The 23,556-nt window shown below is 51.2% G+C and overlaps 1 protein-coding gene across 1 annotated transcript; it reads right to left on the bottom strand.

The window, feature by feature from the left end:
• Positions 1-16,897: 16,897 nt before the first annotated feature.
• PNPLA1 (patatin like phospholipase domain containing 1) lies at positions 16,898-23,158 on the bottom strand. Its single transcript, XM_065649749.1, has 8 exons — positions 22,957-23,158; positions 20,376-20,608; positions 19,267-19,332; positions 18,564-18,776; positions 18,272-18,332; positions 18,050-18,190; positions 17,645-17,744; positions 16,898-17,012 (listed from the first exon to the last, which is right to left on the bottom strand). Exons 1-8 carry the CDS (start codon positions 23,156-23,158, stop codon positions 16,898-16,900), a joined length of 1,131 nt encoding a protein of 376 aa, XP_065505821.1.
• Between the last annotated feature and the right edge of the window lie 398 nt (positions 23,159-23,556).

Consider the following 23,556-nt stretch of genomic DNA (forward strand, 5'->3'; position numbering starts at 1 on the left):
GATTTAATGTGCTGAAAAATCCCGTCAAAATCCCAGGCCCAGATCCTACATCTGCTCCGGTTGCCCGACAGCGCCTGCAGCCAGACTCCATGGAGTTCCCTGCGTGTAGGGAATCCCCAGCAAGACACTGATAATCAAGGTGGTGAGAGAAAATAGGGCTCAGGCGGGGAAATCAAGCTATTCCTGTAAAAGCACCATGGGGATATGCTATCGTAGCCTTGGAGCTGGTTTAAGTGACACGTGGGGCCACCAGCCAATGTCCAGGCCATAAAACAGGGCTGGGTCTGCTGCTCCGCTCTGGCAGAGGCTGCGTATTGGTGCTGGTGACACAGCCAGGCTCAGATAAGGCTGAAATTGCCTCATTCTATGCACCCCGCTTTACAGCAGTGTACTGCAGACCCCCCAAACCACACCTGCAGTGCCAGCAAGCACCCGAGCCACCATCACCACCTGTGTTGTCATGCTCCATGTATACATTTTCTAGTCCGCAGCAGGACAGAAAAGTGCCAGGAACTCTAGGTCTGGCATCCTTCCAGCGCGCCAGGAGACCCGTCGCAAAGGGAGCACGATGGAGTTGTTGTGGATGCCGAGTGTGGCAGGATCCTTGATGCAAGGCACAGCGTGCTATCTTTAGAAGGAACACATGCTATGCACGATTCCTTCTGCTCTATTTCCTACATGAAACCCTTCGCGGTGCACGCTCGGAGGGGTACGGAGGGAGGAGGGGGCTCTCAGTGTTCCACAGCTAGTGCTAACACGACCAGTCAATGAGCAGCAAGCAGGTTGGTGTTTAGGCTATGATACCATAAAACATAGAATCACAGAATGGTTTGGGTTGGAGGGACCTTCCCAGCCCCCCCAGTGCCCCTCCTGCCATGAGCAGGGACATCTGCACCAGCTCAGGTCGCTCAGAGCCCCGTCCAGCCTGGTCTGGGATGTCTCCAGGGGTGGTTCATCCATCACCTCTCTGGCCAACCTGGGCCAAGCTCTCACCACTCTCAGGGCCAAAAGCTTCTTCCTGGCTGGGGTCCAACCTCTGCTTCCCAGCAGAGTGTTTTCACTGTTAGACTTTGCTATAAAATGGGACGAAATTGTATTGCCTGCCTTGCAGAGTCTGCAAGAAAAGTGCTGATGGTTTCTGTGGGATTTGGGTGTGATCTCAGCCTTCTACCTCACAGTCCTCCTGAGACTTAGTCATACAGTGCCCCGGTCTGCAAACCACAAAGAGGTCAATGCAACGCAGAGAAGCTTGCAGCTCTACCAGCCAAGACAGCTTCACCATTTCCCCTGGATTTCAGAGGCTTCCATGCTTTATGGGAATCTGTCCCCAAAAACACATCAGGAGTAAATGGTGAGCATTTGCACCACCTGAGAGGGGGGTCAGGAGAAAGAATTTCCTCTCAGGGGACAACCTAAACCCTAGCACAGCCCCAAAGGAGAAACAGGAGTGAAGGGACACCCAGACTCCCCTCACACACACACTCCTCTCTCTGAAAGTCTTTTCAGGCTGCTCTCACCTCTGGGGTTTACAATCGAGCCAAACCACGTGAAACAGAAAACATTTGGCAAGGAGTCAGAGGCTGCTCTTCTGCGCTGCCAAACCCCATCAGAGCCACCTCGGTGCAGCACTGCACACAGCCGCCCACCAGCCCCACCGCGGCTCCAGGGCAGGAGGAAAACGCGCTGCCAGAAAAGTGAGCAGAAACTGCCCAAAAATGCTTGGCTCCCAGTAGAGCCAAGGCAGGATTTTTAAACAGCAAGCCCATTCTCTCTATTAAAAAATAAATAGAGAGGTGGGTGATTTATTGTCTCCAGTGAATTTAAGCCCTGGTGCGTGATGTATCAGAGGGGTGACACTGCTGTCACCCATAATAACCTTGCCCGTTGTGTGCTGACAGTCACCCGCGGCTCCAGCAGGGCTGGGGACGCCAGGCTGGCTGGTGAGACAGCTCGGGTGACTTCTGGACCATTGCATCAGCAGAGGGGACACAATCAGTTTATTGCAGTAAGAGGACAAATTCCTGTTCTGCGAGACGTTGCTCACCACGAGGTGCTGGCTCCTGTTAACTCCGCAGGGTTAAGTGAGGGGGAAAGTGGGAACCCTGCACATGGATCCAAACTGCTCCACACACTTGAATTCAACTGAAACAAGGAGGAGAAACTAAACAGGCGGAGGAGGGTGCTTGATTAAATATTCATGTGAAAAAGCTTTACTCTCTCTCATAAATAACGAAAATATGTTCCTTCTCAATTAATATGCATCACTACTAACTTCTTTAATGAAGCCAAGCTCTGTCCCAGGAACTGAACACTAATGCTTTCTGTCAGCAACACGCAGCAGCACTCTGAGATTATTTTTCAGCCATTTATTTCCTGATTCTCCCCTCAAGGTGGTAGTTCTCAGCCTGTGTCTGTCCTGACCAGCACAAGACAAGGACCCGGAGCCACAATATGTAGGAAAGAGCATCACACTAGAAATATAGGAGCAATGATGCTGCACCAGGCAGTGTTATCCACCCCTGGTGGGTTGGGTTGTTTTGTTTTCTTAACTAGAAGCATGAGCAGTCCCTCTTGCTGGCCTATATTTGAACGAGGATATTTAAAAGACTTGAAAAGAGGTGAAATTTGGGGTCTTTTTAGTCAAAGAGCAGATGATAGACCCCATGCAGCCTGAAGCCCATGAGCGACTTCTGAAATCGCCGTGCTGGCACCATCCTCCTCCTCTCTAACTCCTGCCCCAAGGAGGAGAGAGGACAGCAGGAGCAGGATCAGTCACAGCAGCTTTACAGGTAAGTATTTGAGCAAGTTGCCCCATTTAATCCCCAAAATCAGGCTTGCACAGCCCAAGAGCAAGGCATAAGCCTCATTCCTACTGACAGGTCACACCACACAGCGCTTACGACACCACAGTGCAAGCGATTGTACAACTAAACAAATAATAGTCTCTCATTTAAAACCTCCTTACACAGGTCCCATTCAGGAGGGCCTGGAATTGATGGATCCTAAATTTTCTTTTGCCAAAACCTTGTGTTTGCCTGAGAGAGCATGCAACGTTACACAGTAGAAGAGCCAAGAGCGATACTTCTAATCCTGCATTAACAAACATGACTCACCCATTTATTTTCACTGGTATGTTCATGGTTATTTTAAGCTTTGTCTAAAGAATGCCAGCTACTGTATAATAACTGGAATGAAAGATGGCAGTGTTTTTATTTTGCTTTACAACTAAAGATTTATTTTTAGTTCCTTAAAAAAAACTGAAAAGTGAAGCTGGCCTGTAAATTATTTTAAACCCTTTGGCACCAATTTCCTAAAGCAGATCCACGTGAGCAAGTCCCATCTCCAGACCGGAGTCACCACCAGCAAAAACTGGTGGCCCAGGTGTCACCAGACCCAGCTCTGCGCTTCCCCGGGACTCAGCCTGGACATCCCTGGCAAATTCCACCTCACAGACAAGGGTTTAAGAGATAAGAGTTAGCTTTTGTTTAGTTCATGCCCAGGTGCCAAGAGCCCTCGTGCCTTTCCCCAACAGGCCATACGCACAATGAAGAATGCAACGCTTACACCAACACAGCACCAATCTCAGGGAGACTTTTGAGTTTAAATATCACAAGGGGAACAAAAAAATGTCACAGGTGGATTATTTGGGCCTTCATTACTGTCTACTCCTAAAAAGACCTCAGTGTGCCTATCCCTGGGCCACCCCAGACTCCAAACCCCTGTTTGTCACACCCCCTCCCGCAGCAGCACAGCTGCTCTTGCTGACACCACCCCTAGACCCCACTGATGCAGCTCTTACTGCACTGAAGTGGGGTAAGATTCATGCTTGACACATCGGCTCCATCCTCGCAGCGCTCCCCGTTGTGTCAGCTCACAGCCCGGCACGTTTCCCACCTGAGGTTACACCATAAGCTCGTCTCGGGCGGCCGCCTGCTCCGCACGGCTCCATCTGCTCCCGCAGCGAGGGGCTGGGTGTTGTCTGGGGTTATGGACAGCAAGGAGGATGCGAGTCCTGGGCTCTGTTCCTATTGACAAATCAACGGAGAGAGCACAGATATCCAGGGGTCATCCTCTCTGCTTTAAAAGTGGGGAAAAAGAAAAACAACATGAAACACTCACTCCAGAGAAATCGGTTATTGAGTAGTTACAGCCTGAGGTGCAATGAGCTTGCTAGGAAAAGAGCAGGGGTGAAAAATCAGGCCAGTGCATTGGTCTGAACCACAATTTCTGCTTGGAAACTGCTGCAAATAGTAGAAGCAGTGTGCTTGACAAGAGGGGCTGAACTTTAGCTGAGCGAGGGAACAACCAGCCACACAAACACATCCAACCATCCCTCCTCCGGCCTCCAATAACCCCGAGTAAACACCCTCCCATCCCTTCATGTCTCTTTCCCACTTCCCCCAGACTTGTTTCTGGAATAAATCTGCCTTTGCCCTCCCCAGGAGGCAGAGGGACAATGGCACCTGTGCCTCTGCTCACAAGCTACACCCAGGGCGCTCACAGCAGGGATGCTTCTCTTGGTTTTACTCTCTTGCTCCATGTTTACACACCAGCTCTCCCCGCAAAGCCGCAATACACTTCTGCCTCTGAGCAGACCAGAGCGTCCCTAAGAATTTCCCATCAGAAAGTCACTGTCAGGCTCCCAGAGCCACACGCGTTTCCACAGCCGTTTTCTGCCCTCTTGTGAAGCTCTGCAGAAATCCAACCACTCCAGCTCCGCAAGCCCACACCAGTTTCCCCTGCAGAGCCCTGAAGAGATAACGACTGTCCCCAACTCACATCACTGAAGACTTCCTGTACATGAATTAAAGGTTTTAAGTACCATCACCCAAAAAAAAGAGCATTTCCACCAGTTCTGCAACAACCCACATCAGGCTCAACTATTCTATCCTGCAATCGATCACTTTTTAAAGCACAGAGCCAGTAGATTCCCCCGTGCACAGCTAGCCTGGGTTGAGACAAAGCTCTCACTCCCTCCATCCAGTCAGGGCTTTCCCAGGATCCCATGGGATTAAAGGCTGATCAATCTATTGATTAGAAAAAGCCCAAGCGTGTCTGTGTGCTCTTCCTCCCAACCAGCCAGCACACTGCAAGGTTCAAGCCTCCCCCCACTTTTCATAACCTTATTTTTGGTGTTGCCTGCACAAGACACCAGGATTTGGTGTTTTGTCCCAGGGGATACGGCTGGGAAAGGGCAGGGATGCAGTGAGCAGCCTGGGGCTCGGCGTGTTCCTGCCTGCTGAAGACAAAAGGTATTTGTCCAGAAGGAGCAGGAACCTTTGGCTCTAATCGGGTTTGGTGCCAGCGTGGGCCAGACTAGTATGGCCCAAATTTCCACTTCAATCCTGTGTTTCTCCCGTTGGCCGCATGAAGGGACAGAAGGGACATGACTCATCCAGAAAAGGACGCAGAGCAGGGACAGAAGGGGAGGTTGGCTGCCTAGCTGGGCACATCACACTCCGAGCACACCCCCTCCCCTCACCCCTAACTCCACCATCTGATCAACAAGTCATTTTCTCGTTCAGAGAGAACGGTCCATCTTGGCCAACCCAGCCAGATGGGTCCCTCCATAAATCCACAGCTGCAATTCCCCCTGCACCTACAACCTCCGGTGTCCCTCCTTTGCAACAGGGAAACTGAGGCACAAAACAGGCTGTGAGCTGAAAATACTCAGCCCTCTTAGAGACCAGAGGATTCACCCACACACCCTGGCTGCAAATGCCAGCTCGGGTCAAATTCTGCACAGCAACCTGCATTATCCTTCCTAAAAGTGTCAGTGACAGATGCCAAAAGCTCCCTGGGGTCTCCTTCATCTTCCCGAGGCATTTAATACTCTCATATAGATTGTTACTGGGCCCATCAATTACTCGACTTTGGCGCGATGACACAACACAGAACACAGGCTGCACAGCTTTTAAATGCCATGGACATAAGGACAAACTCACTCCATTTGGTCTCCTCCAAACATTCGTCACGGCCATTGCAGGACTGTTCCTTAAAATGTATGGTTTTATTCTGGACTGCGTGATTGCATCCGACAGCACGACAACACCATGTTGAGCCTTTTCCCTTCCAAAAGCCACTTTTCATCTCTTGGGCTCTGAACCACACAGGTGCTGCCAGGGAGCTGCTTGTATCGACGCCGGACCCATCCCAAAATGTGACAATTGGAGCGATCCAGCACGTCCGGAGCCACGAGCCAGATGGCACAGCCACCCCGCTCCCAGACAAACACTCAGTGACTCGCAGTCCAACCCGCTCTGACAAGCCAGACAGAAGGAAGGTCAAACCATCTGTTTGCCGAGAGCTCAGTGCCATATTTAAGTACAAAGAGTTTAAAGACTGCAAAGCTGACCTTAGACTTGCCGACAATTGCTTTAGTCTTGTTTCTGTTGTGTCCCCAGGAGCTTGCAATCTCTTTGGGTGCTGGAGCTGAATGGCCAGAACAGAACCAGCAAAGCACCCGACACCTACAAAGAGCAGCAGGACATTTATCCTCATCAAACTGGTGCTCCCTCAGCAAAGCATCATGCTCCAAGACAGAGCCAGGCCTGTCTGTATGCTCAGAACTGGGAAAAGACTCATTTATTTTTCATTATTTAAGCTTCTGAAGCCTTTATTGCTAAAATATTTTGAAGTCTCCCTGCAGTTTCCAGCCCTTCCCAGAGCAAAGCAGCTGGTGCCTTTCATTGCCAGCAGCTGCATTTCAGAGTCTTCAACTCCTGCCAAGTGTTTGGGGGAGCCCTGAGACACACAGGCCCATCCACTCACACTTATTAATCCCTCCTGCAAGCAAAGAGACCTTTCTTTTTGAAACCCAGCACTCCCGCACCTGAACCATGGCCTGAGCCTCCCATGTTGACCTGGCTGACACCACTTTCAACAGGTGAGCTGGACTACATGACCTTCTTCTGAGCTCGCTCAACCTTGACTTTTAGGCTGCTATTCCTAACTCTAAATAGGAAAAATTCTACAAATCTGTTTCTGGCCTGTCAGTCTGTTTGCTCACTCACCATCAAGGAAAGCAGCTGTAACACACAGACAACAGCCATGTGCAGAGCAGCCGCAAGCAAAGCCTCCCTCACTCTCCCAGGCCCCGGAGGCCTCTTGGTGGCCCTGGGAGCCCCAAGGGCTGGTGAACACCCCGGCCTGCAGCTCACCCTGCCAGCACCGGCTGCAGGGTACAGGAGACTTAGCTTTCATCGCACCAAAATACACACAGAGCAACTTAAGAGTGAGACCTAACGTACAGGGGGGAGAGAAAAAGAAAAATACAAAGAAACCAGGAGAAAAGGCCCACACCCTCCTCCTCACCGACGCGCCTCAGGCGCAGCTCAGGCCCGCACTGAGGGGCCGCCGCCCCCGCCCGCCTTTTATACCCGAGGGGGGCGGGGCCTCCTGCCCTCACTCCTGCCCTTCTCCAAGATGGCGGATGCGGCAGACGCGGACTTTGCGCATGCGCCCGCTGGCGGCCTTGAAAAATAGGTGGAAAGGGTGTATTGGGTTTGGTTTGTTTTTGGTTTGGTTTGGTTTTGCCGTGAATGGATTTTTTGGTGTCATATTTAATCCTGTCTGCGAGGTGACAGGCCACCTGTGAAGCCAGTGCTTTTCACCGTCCTTAGGACGGGTCACCTGGCTGCTGGAGACAGTGACGTCATGTCACGTGCCTGGGTGAGACGCTTGTCACATGACCGGGGAAGGGTTTTTCTGATCTTGGGCATCGTGTGGGCGGGGGGGTCGTGCGCTACCTTCCTGTTGTAAAACAAGAAAAAAAAGTATCTTGGGTCACATTCTGGGAGCTGCCAAAGCCAGAGAAATACCACTTTATAAGGCAAAGTCTAGGATGGATCGTTAATCTTCTTTTATTTTTTTTTTTCCCTACTTACAATAAAGGTTCTCAGTGAAATCGGTGGCAAAAATGTTGGTCGTGTCAACGCTGGTAAAATCAGCATTTTGTAAGGAGGGCATGCAGGTGGGCGCAGGGTCTCTGTGACGTGCGGAAACAACTTTACAACCTATAAAGTCATAAAACTTTACAACTCGCAAGGTTATAGAGCAGGTGTATTTATTCGACGTCGGGCACGTGAAGGATCACTCCTTTAATCTTGCGCGCGCCTTCTAACAATAGAAAGTGTGTTTATATACAGCAAGGTGTTACATATTCAGAGTAACCCCAGGTACGCCTATACATATTCATAACCTTTCCCCGAGAAGGCGTTTCTTATTAAAACGAGTCCCAGGAAATCATTTCCATTGTCCCCTCCTTGACTCCGCCCTGTTGCGCCTGCGCGGTGTCACCTGGAGGCCTTGAGGAAGAGTCTTTGGATGAAGGCTCCTTCAGCTTCGTCACTGTGAACTTTTTACCTTTGGCTTAGGATGCTGAATTGGCTGGAACCCAAACTGCCAAGTCGGTTGAAACCAGATTGGTGCCCTCCTTTCCGCTGAAAATCTTTGTTGTCTTGCCTCCTCAAGGTTACAACTGGGTTCTGTTAAACTTCTTATCCTTGCATTCAATGAGGCTCTGTTTTTCTTAACATAATTGGTTACATAAAGCTCTACACTAGGCACTCATTATCTATACTAGGCACTCGTTATGTGGTTAACCCTTAAAGTGTTAGTTCGTTATTTCCCTCTATCATCTGGGAGACCAGTGCCAGCCTTGCCTGGCGGGAGGCAGCGAGGGATTTGGTTCCCGGGCCGGTGCTGGGAGCTGGTCTAACACTTGAGCTGGCTCGGAGCTGGGCGAGCTGCGCGGGGTGAACGCGGCGAGCGTTGCCGAGCTGGGAGAAACAGCATTTCCCCCGGCGTGGGCAAGTTCAGACCACTCGGAGCCGCACCTTTGTTCATGCTCCTGGTTGAGTGCACTGGGCTGTGGAGGCGCCGAGGAAACTCCTTAATTAATCACTTTATGGACTGTTTAGACACACAAAAAAATGTTCAGCTTGCATGAAGGCGAAAAAGAGAGACATAAACCGGTTTTGCCAAGATTAGACTCTTACATGGGAAGATTTCGACCCAAAATAAAACTGCTATCTTGCATTTCTACAGCGATTCCTTTCTCCATCTGAATCCTTTCGGTTGCTGCTGTCACTGTAGGAAATGCCCTGTTTCCCTGGTTTGGACTCTGCAGCATCCCAGGTTTATTATCAGATTATTCACAGAAACAGCAGGGCAGTGAGCCAGGCTTGCGTGGGGAAGCAGGACACAGGCTCTAGGCTGAGGAATCCTTTGGTTTTGGGACACTCTTGTGGATGTGAACATGAAGCCAGAACCTGCACCGTTCTGTTCCAAGGATGTGTGAGCTGGGGACACAGCCAAGATTTAATCCCTGCTCACCCCAAGAGAGGAAACGGACTCTGAATGGCAAGGGACAATGTCTCCGTTCTGGAAATCTTTTTCTGGGAGTCATTGACCCTCTCCAGCTCATCATTTTGCAGTCAGTAACTCTTTTTTTTTTTTTTTTTTTTCAGGTGCCTTTTGCATCAGCAGCTTCAGGGTTCAAAATCCTTCCTGGTCCTGCACAGGGTTCGTCCCTGCCAGGGTTCCTCCAGCTGTCACGGGGTGTTTAGATCAGCGTTGGGCTCTGCTACAATCAGAATTAGGAAATTTTGGGAGGTGACTCAGCTTGGATGAGCTCAGCCCCGCCTGACTGCTGCCTCCGGCCGAACGTCCTGCCTCGATAGCCTTCCTCAGCCAGGGTGATGCGTTTAGAGCAGCCAGGCGCCTCTGTCTAAGGGGAATTATTAGAATTTGCGCTATAGGCGAGTGAAAAACATTTAGGACGTGGCTTTTCCTTTTTTTCTCACCCCCAGGAGATGTTGTTTCTGGACATCCAGTGGGCTGCGTGGGAAGCAACACACGCACAGCTCACAGCGGGTTAAACTCCGCAGGGCACGGCAGCACCAGCTCATCCGCTGCGCATCTAACGTGCTTGTCGATGTATGTGCTGGTGCCTGAAGTCTGACAAACCGCACGGCTGATTCGAAGACGTGAGGTGTTTCATTGTCCCACAGAAATTAGTTCCTCCAAGTCTTTGTCTTGAGACGACTTGCACATGAGTATGTGGGTGAGGATCCCAGAACGGTGCAGCCCTGGGGTCACAGTTTTGGTGTTGCTGTGGAAAGAAATGTTTGGGTCCGGCAACAGTTCTTTCTCCTCTGCAGGTCAGCAGCGGGATCTGCAACACTCCCACACGGCGCGTGCGAGGAGCTGAGATGTAAACTGGGTGTAAACTGGATTAAGGCTGCGCCCACGGTGCTGGGACAGCAGGAGTCGGGGTTTCAGTGGAGACCACAGCCCTGTTGGTACCAGCATGTCCAGCACAGCTGCTGCGTGACCACCGGGGTGGGTTTGCATAGGTCAGGGCTGCATCCAGCCCCAAAACTCACCCAGCACCACCCCAGCACACAGCAAGAGAGAGGGGAACATCTCCTGGGCGGTCTGGAAGCCTCCTTACCTGGAGACATTGGGTAGATTTCCATGTATCTCAGAGAAATCTGTCCAAGTTCGCGTCGGGCAGCTGCTTCTGCTCCTGCCCAGCTTGCAGTGCTGCTTTTCCCCGTAGCGCTTTCCCAATGTCTCACCTACCTGCAAGGCGAAGGTGGCTTTGCATTTCTGGATGGACAATCAGTACATCACTGTGTTTGTCAGACTTTTTTCCCCCCTCTCTTTACTTCTTTGTTGCTCTACTGAGCCCCCAACCATTTAGGAGGCGGATTAAGCCGCAAGTTGTTACCTGGACTCTGCGTTTTCACCCTTTTGTAAGCAAGCTCAAGCCCTGACATTGTGAAATCCAGAGAACAGCGTGGGTTGTGATTTCTTTAATAATCCACCCACCTTCTCCACTCCCTGTGGTAGGGCTTAGAACAAATGGGCCAAGGCAGTTCTGAGGCTCTTTGTTTACCTGGGAATATTTCTTGATCCCGACATCCCAAGAGGCTGGAAACTTAGGCTGGGACCCCTGGAGCAGCCACCGGCTCGGGGAAGGGGCTTTTCTCTCTGGAGGGCTCACACACACCCCTGGGCTGCTTCCCCAACACATCGGGCTGACACGGAGCCCCCCGCATCACCGGGGCTTTCACCCAGCGCACGCCTCAGAAACACATCGCAATGTCATAATCTCATTTTAATGGGCGGCCTCAGGCATTAAGACATCACATCGCCGCCCACTGCTGTTCTTTCCCAGGCCGTTTGGCTTGGAGATCTGTGGCAAGCAGAGGAGCTATAAGACAGCAAGAGTGGGGTCAGAAGCAGCAGCAGGTTGGGAACAGCCACAGCGAAGTATCGCCAGGCTGTAGAAAAAATAAAACCTCTGAATTTGTCCCGGGCAGTCGCTTTCTTCTGGCTTGAGTGCTTCTCGTTAGCAGAGGGGATGAAGAAAACTGGAAATGAGAGAAGGCCTTTCTCTATCCTGCTCAGAGGCTGCAGTTTCTTGGCAGTGTATGAAGTCGGAGTGGTCGCTGCTTTGCAGGAATTGGCGCCCGACATCCTGAAATCTGCATCCAAGATCTACGGGGTATCTTCAGGAGCGGTTGTAGCTACACTCGTGTTGTGTGAGTGCGATATAGGTAGGGATGATGCGCTTCCATTTGTTCTGTGTCTAAAGAGATTGAGTGTCTGGAAATTTCGGCGTTGGGCAAGACCATTTTTTTCAGTTATCCTTGACCAGTGGTTAATGCCTCAGATTTTTACTTAACTTCTTTAAGAGTGGAAAACATGGGTAAATTAACCAGCACAAAGAAAACAGACTAGGTATCATTATGAAATAAGCCATTGCATCTTATTAATTTGAATTAACGGTAAGCATTTCTAATGTAAGAAAGAGAATTTCCCTCCCTAGTAAGGCATTTGGGGTTGTTGGTAGATTCTCAAAACACAGAGGGGAAAGAAAATATTGAATATGGAGAGGATCGGTATTGCTGTTGCATGAAATAAAGTTATTGTCACGGACCTCAGAAATACATTAGGGGGCATAGATGCAACAGGACAAAATGTTATGCAAAGGCTTCCTGTAAATTTTTGCCTGTATCTCAACAAAAACGTTAAGATGTCTTGCGGAGGAAATGGAGGGAAATTGGAAAAGAAAACAAAATAGTTCTGCGTCCTGCAGTATTGAAGCTCCTTGGAAAATCTGGGCCCACTCATGAGAGTTTCAGGCCTGATGGAAATAGTGGCTCTTTATGAGCGTTTACCAGGACGGTAAAATGTCCCTTTAGCAGGCGGAAGAACAGCCCAGAATGTACATTAATAATAATATAGGGGATGTGGACTGACCGCTTTGCTTTTCCTTAGAGGAGGTGAAGCTCTCCTTCCTCAGGGCTGTGAAAACCTCCTTGCGGACGTGTTTTCCTGGAGGAAAAATGCTGAAAATGCTGAAGGATCTCCTAAACCAACACCTGCCTGCAGACGCCCACGAGCTGGCGTCTGGGAAGCTGCACGTTATCCTGACGCGCGTGCGCGACTGGAGCAGCGTGGTGGTGTCGCGGTTTTCCTCGCGGGACGATCTCATCCAGGTGGGACAAACCTGGGGCCTCGCAGCAGCCCCTGCTGTGGTTTCACGGGATCGTAAAGTCGTTTTGGGTGGAAAACGCCTTTAAGGTCATCGAGTCCAACCATTAACCCAACACTGCCAAGTCCACCTCTAACCCCTGTCCCTAAGAACCTCACCTACGTGTCTTTCAAACACCTCCTTACCGCCCTCTGAAGCCAGACAGGGTCTCAAGCTGAAAAGAATTAAAAAATCAGCCCCTGACTGAATTATCTACAGGGCCTGAGGATGCAGGGAGCAAAATGAGGCATTTCACAGGTTTCCTTCCCGCTTCTCCAAGCCTGGCTGTGGGTACCAGACGTGGTCTGGTCCGCAATAGTCGGTGGTGCCGATAACCCAGCCGTGGGTCCCTATTTTGGCATTTGCAGATGAGCCTCCATCCCAAACGAAAGAGGTGAAATGAAATGAAGCGGCCCTTTTCTCAGCTCTGTTGGGGATGTTCATTTTCCTTGGGTTTCCCGCGGCAGGGACTCAGGCATGGATTCCAGAAATTCTTCTTATATAATTTATTTCCAAGGTACAGGGCAGAACAGCTCGAGCTGGTACCTTCTGAAAAGGGACACTCAGCAGAAAAAAACTTGGACCATTCTACCCCCACAGTCCCAGTTCCCACCCCCCGTGCGTCGCTCGGGGCCAATTGCAGAATTAGAGTCTGGGGTCTCCCCGTTCTTCATCGGATCTCTCCATTTTTGTCAGGCGGGCGTCAGTCAAAGTCCTGACCTTCAGTTGCCTGCAGCTGGTGAAAATAAGTTCTTGGCAAATGAAAATGTTCTCCTGTCAGACGCCGTGCTGGTCCTTATCTCCCGCGTGCATCCCGCAGCTCCCCTTGTCTCCCACGTTGAAGACTCTGAGGCTTTTTTTACTTGACGAAGCAGAAGGTTCAAAGGTTCTCGGCTTGCAGAAGCTATGCTAAGTGAACTTCCTTTTGCTAAGTGAATTTTATAGAGTCCTAACCAAGCTCTGTAAGAAGCAGGATAGCCAATGATTGAATAAGCTCGGGCAGTCTGTGTCCTGACGCCTCCGTTTTTCCATCTCGCCCACAGGCCGTGACGTGCAGCTGCTTCATCCCTCTGTATTTTGGATTCTTACCTCCTGCGTTCTGTGGGGTGGTGAGTAGCCTTGTGCGCCGGAGACCTTGTCCCGGGTCAGGTCAAGGGCCGCCCCAGCTCGTGTCCTTTCCACAGTGGTGGCATTGAGTATGTTTATACCCGTGGTCGCCACCAAAGTTGCTTGGTGCTGTGTTCACAAGCATCCATGGGGTGCTGAACTCCTTTCTCCTGCACTTTCTCCCGATTTCATTGAAGAGCAATTTTTTGGCTGGAAGGGAGGAGGCGGAGGGTGGACACCTGGAGCACAAGGGACAGTGGTCAGGGCTGTTCCCTGCTAGGGGATCTCTGTAGCGCCGGTACCTCAGTCGAGTTTGGGACCAGGTGGGAAATAAACCCCAAATGCACGCACGTGTGACATATCGCTCTTCTGTCCGAAAAGAGGAACGCTCAGGGTTCCTTGTTTTCTCTCCTAGCGTTACGCTGATGGGGAACTCAGCATGTGGCGGAACAACTTCGTGTCCCGGACCACGATCACCATTTCTGCTTTTGCTGGGGAGTACAACATCTGTCCTAAAGAGAGCCCAGCTGCCTTTTTCACTTTCCAGCTCTTTAATTATATTTTACAGATATCAAAAAGAAACATCTCCCGCCTCCAGTATGTTGTTCAGCTTCCTACATGTCAAGTGAGCTGCTAAAACAGGTACCCAGAGCCGTGAGGCCCTTATGGCTGGTCCGTCTGCCCTGACTGCCACCTCCTCCCTTTAGGTTCTGGAGCAGTTTTATACCCATGGCTACCAGGATGCAGTCTCCTTCTTAAAAAGACTGAGTAAGTGACTGGGAGCGAGGAGCAGGTAGGTTGGGTGCTTCTTTTCCGATGTTGGTGAGAGATGCTGCCGGTGCATCTAGTGACTGGGGCAGAGGTCCCTGCATCCCTGTCAGGATTGTTTGAGTCCCATCCTCTCTGTGGCCTCTCCCGAAGCTCCCTGTCCACCCCTCTCCCACTGACGATGTCAGGTCCCCTCTTCTCTGCCACACTGGTAGAGCTTTCCAGGAACGCAGGTCCTCAGAACCTAGACGGAAGTGTAGGCTTGGGTGCTTTTGTGGTGTTAGACCGAGGCACAAAGCAGCAATATTTGGTGGTCCCTGACCCAGCAACCCAGCTCAGGTTAGCCCTGTGCTGTGCTCACCAGTCGCCCCGTTCTCCAGTCAACCTTGGTCGTGTCTCACCTTGCTGGAGACCTGGTAGTTGTGCAACAAGGACTGAGAGCTGGATTCTCTTCCCATCAGGTGAATTTGGTATAAATTACCTTGATAAGGGCTTTATGCTTTCATTGGCTGATGATTCATGTTGGAGAGGTGAAGGGACCCTGCACGGGAAACCAGAAACAAGAATACTTCGCTGCAGAGCCACCAGCCCTGAGGATGTCACCGAAGAGAATCCAGGGACCATCCAAGCAGCAGACGAAGTGGAAGACGAAGCCCCACGCCACCTTCTCCACCAGCAGAAAGGTAGAGGAGCAGCTCTTCCTTCACCCCATCAGTTTTCATTAGCTAATTAATACTTGCCCAGGGCTCTCACTGCCCAAAGAGGCTGGCTGGGTTTTTGCAGGCTCCAGGAGATCAGAGCATCAGGACCAGGAGAGTCCCCTCTTGGGTCAGCGGTTATTAGTGAAGCCTCACGCGGAACCTGTTTTGGGATTGAGGCTTTAGGCTGCGGCCAGGTCAGAAAGGCTCTCTGGAGAAGTAGCTCTTTCTATTAAGAAAGTCATTTACTCAACTTGCAAGGTAATAACAGGTTCTGCCCGCGCATCATTTCGTTAAGAGTGAGGGTTCCCATCGGGAACCAACAAACGGAGGAGACGGTGGGGTACAGCCAGTCCATCAGCCTCTGGTGTGCAAAATGTATTTGGGATGATAAGTGCTGCCAATTAATTCTACGTACAGACCAGCAACACGAGGCCTGTTTGGCTGGACCGTACGGTGTTCGTAGCAGTGATTTACAGAAGATGGCACGGAAAGAACTAATGTATTTGCGAAATGTCGGCTCTCCCAGTGCTATAGGAGATGCAGTCTGCAAGACTGTGGCATTTTGAAGTACAGGGAGGTTAATCTTCAGGTTTGTTCATCCTTCTCCACAGCTGCAACGTCAGAGGGGTCCAAATGTGCACCCACCTCCACTGGCAGGAGAAGCAGGCATCTGAGCATCTGTGAAGCTCGAGAATAGGTAATTGGTAAAATAACTTCAGAAAACTGGAGAAAATGAGTTCCTGCCCAGTGTGATGCTCCCTAAGGCTTTTCCCTCTGTTTTCTGTTCGATGCATCTCTCTGAAAGTTTTTGAGCGGGAGGCAAACACTTACAAGGTGACATTTCCCAGCAAATATCTGCCCTGTAATCTGCATTAAAGCAGGGAGAGGGATGCTGCTGGAGATGAGCAAGTGGAGCGGCTGGTCTGTACATGCATGCCGGTAAAGGTGTTCCCAGCACAGGCTGCGGGTTGGTCGCAGATGCAGCTTTTCCTTGGCCGACGTGTTAAAGCAGGTCAGGCCTGGGCAGGGAAACTGCAGACGCAGCAGCACTGGAAATAAAATCAGCCGGTTTCCCCAAGTGGAAAACAAGCAAACAAACAAAAAAATAAAAAAATTTCCTAAAGAAACAGCAGCCATGGGGCCGTGTGACCTGAGCTCCGGTGTCGCCCACCGTATGGTGTCCAAAACCCCCAGGGCCCATCCAGGATGGTTACCTGAGGGAACAAACTGGCAATTAGTTGAGTCGGAGTTGATGAACCAACAGAGGCCAATTAACCCCAGGGACATTGATGCTGAAAGGCTTTTTCATGGCTGAGGGATTGTATCGCTGCCTGCAGTGTGAAATCATTCTGTGCCAGCCTCTTCACCAGCTGCACGTGAAGTGACTTGCAAGCAGGTTTGGGGGAGGTTTGGCTTAAATGCTGTCTGTGTGACAAGTTAAATGCCTTGAATCCTTGGGAGTTTAGTACCAAAACACCTCTCAAGGTCTAGGTGAACGTGCCTGATGTCCTGCTAGGGCAGAGCCCAGCAGATAAATGCTCTGGAACAAGAATATGTTGCTGTAGGTGAAGCGGCACTACGCTGGTTCATAGCTCCTTTGAGATGTTGCTAAATAAATAATATTACAGAGGAAAAAAAAAAGCTACGTCTCATGTCGGGTACCCCAGATTTGGAATTTTTAGGCAAGCTCAGCATCAGTGACCCGTGAGTGAGGTCCCCAGGGGTTTCCCTGCCCTGCCCTCCCTCTGCTGAGGCTTTGCAGCCGCCAAGCCGCTCACCTCCTGGCCACGGCTCTCTTGGGCAACCCAGGCACCACGGTTTGGAGAAACTTCTGGAGCCGTTTTACCATGGAGCTGATACCTTCCAGCAGCCCCCACAGCTTCTTCAGCCTGCAAAACCAAAATAAACAGGCAGATTTTAATGACTGGTAAATGCAGCAAAAAAAGGGAAGGTGTTAATGGTGAATGCATGCTGTAATAATACTAATTTTTGTAACCAAGTGTAGAAAAGTCATAGAATAGTTTGGGTTGGAGGGACCTTCCCATTCCGCCCAGTGCCCCCCCTGCCATGGGCAGGGACATCTGCACCAGCTCAGGTTGCTCAGAGCCCCGTCCAGCCTGGCCTGGGATGTCTCCAGGGATGCTTTATCCACCACCTCCCACAATCCTGGGGTGTTCCTGCTGCTGATACCCACTCTCCCCAAGAGCTTGTCTTCAGGCGATACCGAACCCCGCTGCAGAGGACGGGGGTGCCACTAAGCCTATTTATGCAGCAGATGTGCCTCAGTTTGCCCTGGTCCACACAAAAGGAGGGACTCGCTGCCAGTCCATGCTGTCCCAGAGACAAGCCCACGAGGTTCCCACGGAGCTGTGTCTGAAGGACGCTACAGCCCGTCACACACCCCGACGCCGGGCTCGCCCGGACACCTGCCCCGTGCTAATCCTGCACCATGTCCCCGAAGGCACAACCGCTGGTTTCTGCATCGCTCTCAGCTCAGACGCCTCTACCGAGATGTTCTTACCCCTTCCTGACGCGAGCCGGCAGCCTGTGTGGCTGCAGCAGGACCTCTGAGAGCGGATCCTGCAGTCCAGCCACCTGCTGCTTCCCACACGCAGCCAAGCCTGTGCCCGTGAACGACAACGCAGAAGTAAATAAAGACCGGTCATTAGAAATAACCCAATAAAGGCAATCATTCCTCTTGTGCAGCAACTCTTGCTGCAGCTCAGCGCGTCGGTACTGAAGCCCAGGCCAGAATCCAGCTTGAGCTGCTCTTACAAAGCGTCTTTGCAAACAGCTAGTGAAATATTAGAAATATTTGCTATAATGAATAACTTGATAATGTCTTAAATATAATGCTGTGCCTCTCAAAGACTGCAGCAGCCCCAGCCACCCCCAAAACTGCCGATCCGTACCCCAAATCCCCTACCTGTCAGGACACAGGCAGTCAGGCACTGTGGGACCATCTTGCAGAGGCTGGTGACCGTCCTGCTGGGCTGTGCAAAGTCGTTCCTCCCGCACATGCTGGCGAAGCGGAAATTGCCGTCGCAGTAGTTGAAGCCGAAGGCATCTGTGAGACACAGAAAGGGCTGGGGTTTGCATGTGCGTCACGCTTTGGGGCTGCTCGTCGGGTTTTGGGGTGACACTTAACTGTTCCTGTACAGGAAAAGGGCTGTGTCTTGGTACCCCTGGGAGAAAAAGTCATTCAGGACCTGCAAGGAGAAACACTGGAGGTGACTGATGTTGGGGAATCGGCTGCCTAAGCTTGTTGAATTATTTGGTATACTGCTTCTTACAGAACTTGGTTAGAGACTGCCCCCTCCCCTTGAAATCTGATTGATTAACAATGGAGAGTGAGCTGAACCTTAAAGCTTGGGAAGGCAGGTCCAGCATTGATTTGTTTTAACCAAAACAAAGCTGGGAAGAAGACCTGGTGGACTTACCATAGTGCTCGGTGGGAAGAGAGCGTAGCTGATCCGCAGGAGGTTTTCCATCGAGATCTGGATGCTGCCGTTGAAGATCTGGAAGCAGAAGAAGGTGGCGGGACAGTCCCGCGGGCAGATATCGAGCTCTCCCGTGAACGGGGACACGGTGATCACGGCTTCCTCCAGGCTGGAGACGGGCTGCAGGCCGGTGAATCCTCCGTCCACGTATCGCTGCGGGGAAGAGCGGAGGGAGGGTTTGCTCTGGGGTTTGCGTCAGGCTGGACGGGGCTCCGAGCAACCTGGTCTGGGTGAAGATGTCCCTGCTCATGGCAGGGGTTGGACTGGGGGAGCTGGAGAGGTCCCTTCAACACAAATCGCTCCATGACATCTGCACTGCAGACAGATCCTGCCCAGGATAACTGGGTTGCGTGCCCAAGTGCCAAGTGTGGGTGTCCTGTCATCTCACTTTGGAGATCTCCAAGGCAAGATCTAGTCATCCAGGCTCAGTCTGTAGGCAAAGAAAGAGAGGGCTCTCCAGATGGCAATTCCACCCAGCTATAATCTTTGGATGGGATGAAGAACAAGCTAAGAGGCTTTATCATCCTCCATTAACTAAAGAAAAAGCCTAGACATATATATCCCTCTCTGCTCAAGGCAATGTGATGTTTAAACCCGAGAACATACTGCCGGGAGCATGTGTTTTATTGGAAATATCACTCACCACACCTCGGTAGGACGGGGGGATGAATCCACAGTAGACAGGAAGAAAGCAGCTGCAGAGGAGAGCCTGGGAGAAGAAAGGGTTGTAAATGTAAATGCTCCTGTCAAAGTTCTCCTGTCGACTGGTTGTCTGCAAATTCAGGCTTGGCAAATGTTCTGGAGCCAGGCGGTACCACCCGGACTTTGCACTTGACTGTGTCAACAAGAAATGTTTCAAAAAGAGGAAAACATCTCATCGCAATAAAGTCGAAACCCTTCTCTTGATAAGGGCATAGCACTTCATGTTTGATTTTTATAGCTGCCGGCAAAGTGAGAGTTGCATATCTATAAATCCCTGTCCAAACACTGTCCTTTGACAGCAGCAAGGTGCAACTTTGGGGTCATTTTTCATATTTGCAGGGTTTGGGTCAAAACCAAGACTGCCTCACAATGTATTTTCATTCTGCTGGGATTTGTCAATGGCAAAACCACTGCTGGGCTGTTTGCAACTGTTTTCCACCAATCTCATCAGCTGGGAATGAGCATCCCAGGCTCCTGGGTTGGCACCTCCATGGACTTGCCATCTTCTACCATGTCCCTGGGACAAGCAAGCCCACGACCTCCTGGTCAGCTCCATTTTACCTGGGGATTCTTTCCCCAGCAGCTAATTTACCGGTTAATCAGCTGCTTGTTGTTTGGCACCACAGACACTTTGTCCAGCTCTTTCCTCTCAGGAATGTGCTGAGGCAATGAGGAAAATTACCGCAAATAGGACTTGGCCAAGAAGAGACGTGACCAGAAAGCTGAAAGGTCGTGTTAGAATTACCACAGCTCTTTGCAAAGAGTCATTAGCACTTATTAGGCCTGGCCAACATGCCAGCATCAGCTCTTTGAGGCTGCAAACAAACGTTCTGCTTTTTTATCATGATTTATTCCTTCCTGGACCTAACAACATCTTCCTCCCTCCCTCCTAATGGAGCTCACTGGTGGGATCATGGCTCTGGCAAAGCTTCCTGACACTCTCCCCATCTCAAGTAGAAAACAGTGCGGTGAAAGTCATCAATTCTTAGGTACCCGGCCCCCAGCAGTAGGTAGGGATCTTCCTACGGGCATCAGAGGAAGGTGCTGTACCTGAATGAGCTCCTCCTTGGAGCTGAACTCGGAGGCCATGACGTTTTGTCCGTCCACCACGCGCGTGAGCGAGATGTGCAGCCGCCCCGACGCCAGCTGGTACGAGTCCTCCGGGAGCATCCGCTGCAAAACCGCCTTGATATTGGCCAGCAAGCTGCACTTGGGAGAGAAAGGGCCCAGGATGGTGTTCCTGACTTCTTTTACCGTGGAGAAGAAAAATTCCTTTAGGTCATCTGAGACAGCGAGGGGAAAAGGCAGAGAGAAAGTCAATTCCACGCTGCCCTCACAGCTATGTATTTCATCCTGGTTTTAACACTTCCCACAAATAAAGCCTCTTGCGGCTCTGTGTACGACCCCAGGATGACAATGCTGCTATAACGGGGGACGTGGTGGTGGGGCAGAAAGGGGGAGGTCACCCCCGCAATGTCCTCAAAGGACAACGTATGGCTTAGTGTGACCCCACTGGTGAAACTCCCATCTGCACTGGAGACGGGTGCTCCGAGTTTGCCTGGCCGGGAACTGGGGAAAGGCTCCAAAGAGCCCCAGGAAAGGGATTTTCCTGCCAGCCAGGCACCCCAGCTCCATCGTGCTGGGACACCCCGCTCAGCCGAGCTCCCCGTGACCTCCCGGCCGTTGTTAATAGTCATTACACACATCTGCACACTCCAGAAGCTGGATTAAAGGAGCAGAAATGCTGAAGGCTCAGGAGACTCCGGGTTTTAAAGGCTGCAAAGTGACGGGGAGGGGGGAGAGAGTGGTGCAGCAAACCCCATGGTCACCCCCATCCCAGGGAGGGGTCCCTTTGCCGAAACGGGGAGGTCGCTTGGGAAAATCTCCCACTTTGGGTGGTTAAACTGTTTCGTCAAAAGCTTTTCCAGCTCCCTGGTGCTGCAAAGAGCTGTTCTTGCACCCGGGTGGGCTCCCCGAGCCCCAGCACTGGCACAAAGCCACGGTTTGGTCTTAGTGCTGGGGCTTTGCAGGGGCAAAGGTTTCTGGTCTGTCTCGTGAGATTGCTTTAGAAGCCCGGACGAACAGACGGATTAGATGGAGTGCCCCAAAGGCAACTGGAGCAACACAGGTATTAAGATGGGTTATAAATGTTTGAGCGGATGTTCAGGCCATGTGGCGCGATGATTAACGCTCGGCGGGTTCACGCGAGGTCCCCGGGGATGCCAAAAGAGCCAGAGATACCCCAGGTGGGTGATGCACTCGCTGGGCACTGTCTGGCTGCGCTGTGTCCTGGAAATGGGGGGAAACCTGGAAAAGCTGCCCACAAGCTGCTGGGCAGAGGGTCTTTCCTTCCCCTGAGGCAGATATTTTGGGCACAAGATCTTCTTGGCACCTCTAAGTGGATGGTGCCTGCCCCCCAAGTGATGCCGATCCCCAGTTCAGCACTGGTCCCCACAGCAGGACCAGTTCCCAAACCAATCGGTACCAGCTGGACAGCCCCAGCTCCGTCCAGTTACACCAGCAGGAGGGATCAGAGAGAGAAGTTTTGAGGCCCCTGCTGATTTGTAGAGATGTTCATTCCCATATGGGCAGAAAAGTTCCTTTCTGCCATGTCTAAATATATTTCCCAAAGTTTTGCATTATTTGTAGCTCCAGCAGAGCGGTTCTAGCATCCACCAGAGGTCTCGAGCACTGTGTGTTTCCTCCCTGCATCCCCCATCATTATTTGGACACTAACCACCCCCCCTCCTCCTAAACGTCCCCATTGCTTGAGTCAGAGCTTGGATCAGCCTTCCAAGACTTAAGTCTTGGGTACACTTGTTTACACGGGGACACTATTTGGAAATATGGGAGGTTGTGATTATTAAAAGTGGATTAACTGCTCTGAATTAATTCTACACATAGATGATCTTATTGCTAGGGGGGTCCTGTTTCCACATTGTCTAGAGATATTTAGAATAAAACCTCTTTTGCAGCAATAAGAGAAACCCCAGCCCCGGACTGGAGTGGTGACCAGTCTATCCCCCGGCACGGCCCACTGACAAGCCCTTGAGCTTTTGCCAGATGCTTTTTTTCCAGATTCTCCACCATCTGGAAATTGGAATCGCCCACATCTTCACTTTCTGCTGCGGAGGCTGAGTGGGATAACCCAGCTCCACAGATACCCACGTGGATGCCACTTGTGTTCCTTCATAGCTAAGGATGCCGAGGGGTCTGATCCACAGGGGACAAAGGGTCTTTAGGTGGGTTATATCCACCTAGACTTGCTTTGGGCCACGTCTCAGCACTCCTTAGACCTTGGAGCAGAAGACAAGGAGATCTGGTCCTTCAGCAGGAGCAGGAAAATGAGCCACTAAAATATAGATATGTTCAGATTTATCCATGCAGCATCTACCTAACCATCTGAGATAACATTCGGACAGTAATAAGGGGCTTTTCCAGCTTACACTACCCAAAACTGCTCCAGGGTGGCTGCCAAAAGTGGCAACACCAGCACATTTCTTGTGCATTGTGAGCGATAGGAATTACACCAGTATCGCACCCCCACCGGTGCTTTAAGGCGTCAGCTCCTCTATTTCTAATTTTGAAATAGAAAAATCTACAGTAAGGAAATCCAGGCGATAAGTCTTACCGAGGCTGATGCCGCACACCACAGCGGCAGCGATAAGGGAGCCGGCGGACGAGCCGTAGACCTTCCCGGCCGATTGGAGCAGTTTGGGAGCCAGCTCCAGGAGGGACTGCACCACCCCGACCTGGTACAGTGCCAAAAAGCCGCTCCCCGAAAAGGAGAGCGAGAACGGGGCGCTGGAACCCCGCAGATCCTCCCCAGCCATCTCCAGATCAAACCGGCGTCCCCAGCTCGATGCCTCGGGTTGTCCTTTTTCACCAGGTGAACCTCAAGCTCTTGTCTCCTGGGCTTTCTCCAGGCTCATCCCTCGTTGCAGAGGAGTCCAGAAGATGGATTTTCTGCCTCCTTTTGTGGCAGCTCCCCAAGGTGTTTAGATTCACGAGCTATTTTAATTGCCGCCTGTGCTAAAAACAGATTTTTTCCCCTGATCAAAACAGCTCTTGTAATCCTCGACCGCAGCCAGCTCAGATATTCGGCGCTGAATCAAGGCTCCGCTTTTATCCCAAGCGATGGGAAGTGCCACGGGAGCCCTCCCAGCGATGGTCCCTGTGTTACTGTGCCTGTCGCACTTGGAAACATCCCTGCAAAATTTCCTCTTTGCTC

This window comes from Caloenas nicobarica, chromosome 21 (assembly GCF_036013445.1).
Source record: "Caloenas nicobarica isolate bCalNic1 chromosome 21, bCalNic1.hap1, whole genome shotgun sequence".
In the NCBI taxonomy this organism is placed as follows: Eukaryota; Metazoa; Chordata; class Aves; order Columbiformes; family Columbidae; genus Caloenas; species Caloenas nicobarica.